The 6,000-nt window shown below is 53.2% G+C and overlaps 1 protein-coding gene across 1 annotated transcript in view; it reads right to left on the bottom strand.

Moving 5' to 3' along the window:
* Atp9a (ATPase phospholipid transporting 9A (putative)) overlaps positions 1–6,000 on the bottom strand; it is a gene marked incomplete at its 5' end in the record, with an annotated part of 101,486 nt that overhangs the window by 5,904 nt on the left and 89,582 nt on the right. Inside the window, 2 exon segments of the mRNA XM_055595962.1 lie at positions 767–831; positions 3,473–3,628. Of these exon segments, the coding sequence (XP_055451937.1) occupies positions 767–831; positions 3,473–3,628 (221 nt within the window).

Here is a 6,000-nt window from a genome sequence, read left to right as displayed (position 1 = left end):
GTAAAATCACTGACTGTGAACAGGCCTTGAGGTGAGGGCTCAGCTGTCATGAAGAACAGAGAGCAGCCAAGATGACTGGGGCTGCAGGTGACAAGGGTCGGATCACAGGAGGCCACAAAGAACAGAGACCCTGCATCATGGCCCAGCATGTCCTTGCAAGGGTCTTGAAGGGATATTCCGGTTCCCTGCTCGGAACAGGTGGTGAACAGTGTGTACACTCGGGCTGAACCAGGCGGCAGGGCAGCAAGGAAGAAGAGGGTTCTGCCACAGTCCGAGCCTGGCCAAGCCGCCTTCTGGTTCTTTGTAGGCACAGCTGGGCTCTCGTGCCCCAGTACCTGAGCCTCTGTACAGCTGCCCGCTATATGCCCGGGTAGGAAAAAGCTTGGGCCCTCGCTGGCAAGCCAGGAACGTAGGCAGTGTCAGTGGTAACCAATGCCCCATCAACACTGCATTCTGTGCAAGGCTCCAACATCTACTGGGCTCAAGCTCCAGTCAAGAGGGCAGACTGCAAGCATTTCCCTTTCCCAGTATCACAGCAGGGCCACCTTGGGCTCCGTCCTGCTGAGACTGTTCATCTTCAGGCATGGGGGTGACTACGCCCCACCCCCATCTGGTGCGGGTACTTAAGCCTTATTAATTCAAGGAAGCTCAAACCCTGCCTCGAGGCTAGAAGCCAAGGCTCCAGGGAGACTTTTCAGGCCTAGCTGCCTGTGGGATGTTTTTCAGGACGCCACGGGAAGTGGACAGCCTGTTTGTGGTGACTTACCCAATGATCAGGAAGCCTTGGTAGAGAGGAACGGATGCAAAGTAGAACACAGAGGAGAAGACGGCCTGCCAGGGAAGGGAGGGGGTGTCACTGAGAGTCACGGCACAGCCCTTACCCACATAATGCCACGTGCCCCCTATGGACATTACTGCAGCCTTCACAACCCTAGGGAGTCAGAACTATCACCATCCTCTCCGCGACGCAGTAAGTGCTTCAAACTCCGGGAAATAGTGCACGCTGGAAAGACCTGGGGGGGGGGGGGGGGCAAGCTTCCCAGACACTGACACATTCACGGAGAGACTGTGGCTTCCAAGCGCTTCCTCCAATACATCGGTCCTCAACCTGGAGGCCATGACATATCAGGTATTTACCTTTCAATCCATAACAGTGGCCAAATTACAGTTATGAAGTGCTACGAAATCATTTTATAGCCCGTGGTCACCACAGCATGAGGAACTGTATTGAAAGGTTGCAGCATTAGGAAGGTTGAGAACTAATGCCCTTCGTGTAAGTAAGCCCCAGGGAACGCTGGGAGTGCTGATCGGAGGCTTTCTGCAAAAGCTCAGCTGAGCCAGTTAGGGTGGCTCATACTCTGAAGCGGAGGCAGGTAGATCCCGGGTTTGAGCTCAGCCCTACCGACATGCAGAGTTAGAAGCCAGCCCAAAGTGTACATAAGAGAAGGGGGGCCTGTGCAGCAGCGGGCAGGCCCAGCATCTCTCCGAATCTGCAGAAAGAGGCCCACTTTAAAGTGCTACTCAACACCGCGCCACGGGGAGCCCGGCCCCTCTGACACACTTCCACAACCTCGCCACAGGGAGCATCAACCCCCAGTGGCTTCTCAACCAGCTGGGCCACACAAACACGCACGATGGGGTCGTTCTGCAGACCCGCATCAGAATGTCTTCCCTTTGCGCTGGCCATAAAGAATGCGTCTGGACGAGGGTACTCGTGGGAGATAAAGACACCGGTCTTGCTCACCAGAGAGTGAGCCCTGTCATGGCTCACTGCCGTGGACAGGAGCAGAAGCGACAGGGCGGGCCTCACCTGAGAAGTGCCGAGTGGACACCACGGGAATGCCTAGGTGCCGCAGATGGCGGCTCGTCTGCCTGCTTTCGTGGATGCACCCAGGGACAAGATCACTGATCTCCCATTGATTAAAACCACTGCTCGGCCTGGACCCACTGGTGAATTAGCATAACGGTCTGATGACGGATTAGCATAAATTAAAAGTACAGATGCAGCCTGATGATCCAGGGCAGCTGTGTAGCTTTAGAGCATCTCCCCCTCTCTGCAAGAGGCCAGAGGGGAACTCTCCCACGTGCGAGGTGGGACAGGTGCCTTGTGCCGGGCAAGCTGCCTTCCACATGAGTTGGCCACACAGCCCTCCTGCAAGTTTGTGTGTGTGTGTGTGTATGCACACGTGCCTGTGAGCTTTCTACAGCACTAGAATGGAGGTCAAAGGGCAGCCTGTGCGAGTCAGTTCACACCTCCTAAGATGTGGGTTCCGGGACCGAACTTGGGTCTTCAGGCTTGGCAGCAAGCACCTTCACCGGCTCCGCCATCTCACCAGCCTGCCTTATGTTCATGAAATGTCCTGCTAGGTTTTACTGGGGATGGTGAAGGTGCCTTCAGCTTGAACTCAGGTTTTCCAAGTTCCAAGGGCAAGGCCACGGCAGATCCTAGCAGTTCATTTCACAGGTGGAAAGGTCGGCCTGGAGTCAGGGAACGGTGTGTCCAGGGGCCTTACAGCTCCTCAGTGGCACAGGAGGCAAATGTTCTGATCACCAAAGTCAAGTACTTCACCTTGAGGCCTGCGGACCGGCTGGGGTAGGGAATGAGTCCGAAGCCCGGGGCCATGAGCACATGCCTTCTGCCTTCCACAAGCTGACACTGCCTCAGCCAATTTCCAGCCAGGTCTGAGTCTGAAGGGTCAGGTTACATTGCACCTCCCTGGGATGAACAGATCTCATGCTGACTCAACCCCAGCCTTTCCACCTGTAAAATGGGCTCAGGCTACGGTGAGAAAGACGGGAGATGCTGACTATACTGAAAACACTTAGCCAACAGCCAGGATAGAGGATGCGCTCCAGAAAGTTGAGTTAAAGCCAGGGCCAGTGGCCCCTGACTATAATCTAGTACCCAGGCTGAGGCACACAGATTAGCCTGGGTTCCTTTGCAAGACCCTGTCTCAAACCCACATTTATTCTTGGTGGTTGCCGCCTCTTGTCTCTTGTCTCTGCACACGTTCAACAGGAGCTGGGGCACTCGTTTGACCGTCACTCTGCCTCTCCCTCCTCGTGGAGGGACTTGGCTAGACGCTGTCAGCTGGGCTGTGAGCAGGCAGAGATTTAAACTGGCCAGGTGGGGCCACAACTCTAAAGCACTGTCCAGCTGCTGGCATTTTCCATAAGAATGATTGTCATGAGCACCTGGGCACGGAGATAACTGCCACCCACCTGGGCATGGGCCCATGTACCAATGCGGAGGTGCCAGCTGCTCACCCAACCTGGGCAACCGCCCATGTACATACATCTAAAGGTACCAGCGGCCTGCTCACCTGGACAGTGCACCTGCCTGCACCTGTGGGCAGTGCCAGCTGCCTGCCTACCTGGATGCCACACCCATGTGAAAAGGTGCTAGCGGCTGCCCACCCGGGGAAGCGTCTGTGAAGAGGTGGCTCCCTGAGCGCCACCGGCCGCCGCGCACCTGCATGGTACTGATGCAGAGGCTCCGGTGGATCACAAACTGGCTGAGGGCTGCCGAGCGCTTGTAGCTGTTCCGCCCATGGACCATGAGTAACCGGCCGAGATGCTTGAACTGGGTGATGGAGAAGTCCGCAGCCAGCGACGCCTGCTTTCCTTCCTGCAATCCGCACACAGAGGTCAGGGCGCATTTCTCTTTTTAATTGAAACAACAAGACATGACAAGGGGACCTTTGAAGACTTTCAAGAATGAGACTCTTTGGTTTCAGGCTACACACAGTTGGTGGTCCAAGTCAAATTTGATTTAAAAGGAGGAATTTACTTAAATAAAAAACATACTAAATCGCAGATAGTTGTAATTTGGAGGTCAGAGGAATCTGGTATTAAGTCACCCCTACCCTCCACCCCCACCCCCGTGTGTATGGGAAGCAAAAAAAGCATCCAGTGGTTGCTTTATAACATTTAGGGTCCTAAAGGGTTAAACATGGATGAAGCCTGATGCCAGTCAGGGTGGCAAAACCTCCCTGAATGGTCCTGCATGCTCGCGAGCATGGCGATGGCTCGCAGGGCACCGGCACGGTGGCGTTTGTGTTTTAAGAGGCAGAAGACCGACACGAGCACTGAGGGAGAGGGACAGCAGAGCCTGGTTATGCGACCCAAAGACACGCATCCCCTATCACGCTCTTGCTACATGGGCCGCTCAGAGCGAGCTGATCCAAGGACACACTGGCATGCTAACTACTTCAGGACTATCAATGCAGGGCTAGCAAGACGGCTCAGCAGGTAAAGGGGCCTGCGGCCAAACCTGATGGTCTGAGTTCGAGCCCCAGGACCCACACGATGGAAGGCGAGACCTGATTCCCACAAACTGTCCTCTGACTTCCACGTGAGCTGGGCCATGGACATGGACACACATACTCCCGTTCAAATAAACAAATAAATGTAGTATGTATCAATGGCATAAATACCAAACACTCCTCCAAAAAAAAAGAAAAATCGGGGAAGTGTTTTACATTAAAGAAGATTAAAGAGACACGAGCGCACGCTAATAAGGGAAACTCAGGGTCCTTGATTATTTCCTGGAGCTTTTGTTCTTAAGCTACAAAGACATTTTGGGGACAATCGGGCAAAGTGCCCGTGACTCATTAGGTCAGCATTACATCTAAGGCGCAGGGGACAGGGTTGTTGCGGGGGAGGGGATCCAGCTGCTGTGCTGATGCAGGGGGATGCTGCTGCTTAAGGCCCCTGCAAAGCATTTAACAGGAACTATGTGCAATCTACAGTCAGAGGCCCAGAGGGAGAAAAAGCGGAAGTCAGAGCAGGTGAAAGATGGGCAAGGTTGACAGAGCCCACTGCCAGACAGCAAATGTCTTGAACAAATGATGTTTTAAAATATATATGATTAGTGTGTGTGTGTGTGTGTGCGCGAGTGTGCGTGTGCGTGAGTGTGCAGCTATGCACGCCTGTGCATATGGGCGACTTCCTCTCTTCCTTTCCGATCCTGCACTGATGCGGGGTGGCCGCTGTGAGCCAGCAGCCAGAAGGTTAGGCTAGGCTGGGGGTCCCGTGAGCTCTCGGGACCCGCCTGTTTCCATCCCCCAGCGTCAGACATATAGGTGCACTGGAACGTGCCGGTGTTTTATGTGTGTGCGCGGGGGATTCGAACTCGTGTCCTCATGCTTGCAGCGCAGGCACTCTTGCCCACTGGGCCGCATCCCAGGTCAAGGTAGAAGCTTACAGTGCTGTGTTTTGCTGAAGTGGGAACAAAGACTTTAAGCTGGGCCCAAGGGCCAAACCTAGTCGTTCAGTAGGAGTTCTGTCGCAACAAGGTGCGTGGTGCTGAGGACAGCTCAAAGAGATGACGGCCTTGATAACAACGATGGTCCTAAGAATGAAGCCGGTGACTTAAAGGCATGGGTAAAAAGAGATTTAAAAAAAATAATAAGTAAGTTAGGGCGAGGGATAGAAGTGGCAGCTGTCCCCGTCTCTGAAGAAGAAAGGAATTCAAGACCTAACACATTTGAGCAAGCTGCGTGCTGGAGTGTGTGGTGTGTTTTTAATTTAAACATATACATGAAAACAGTATATATACGTGGATAAAATACGTGTAGACAGTATCTATGACAGATGCACACACACCCATAGCCAGCAGTGCACAGAAAACACTTTTGGAAGACTGCACAATGTACTAGTTTGGTGTAAATAGAGGCAGGGTGGGCCTAACTTAATTTTTTTTCGTTGTGGTGAGCACTCACTGTTTTTAAATGCTGAAATCTAAAGGAATCACGATATAATCTTTAACAGAAGGAAAACTGTTCTGCTTGTATACAGCAACCAATAAAAGGACTGTGTTAAGCTCAGGCATTCTTGTTTTATCTTTAATTCTGTGTGTGTGTCTGTGTACGGGGGGTGGGGGGGAACAGTGGCTATGTGCACAAGGCTGCAAGTACCCACAAGGCTGGAGAGGGCACTGGATCCCCTGGAGCTGGCGTTACAGGTGGTCGTGGGTGTGAGTGCTGGGTGTGGGTGCTC

Source organism: Psammomys obesus, unplaced genomic scaffold (genome assembly GCF_907164565.1).
Source record: "Psammomys obesus unplaced genomic scaffold, mPsaObe1.curated_primary_1811, whole genome shotgun sequence".
Taxonomy (NCBI): domain Eukaryota; kingdom Metazoa; phylum Chordata; class Mammalia; order Rodentia; family Muridae; genus Psammomys; species Psammomys obesus.
This window is presented reverse-complemented; position numbering and strand designations above follow the sequence as displayed.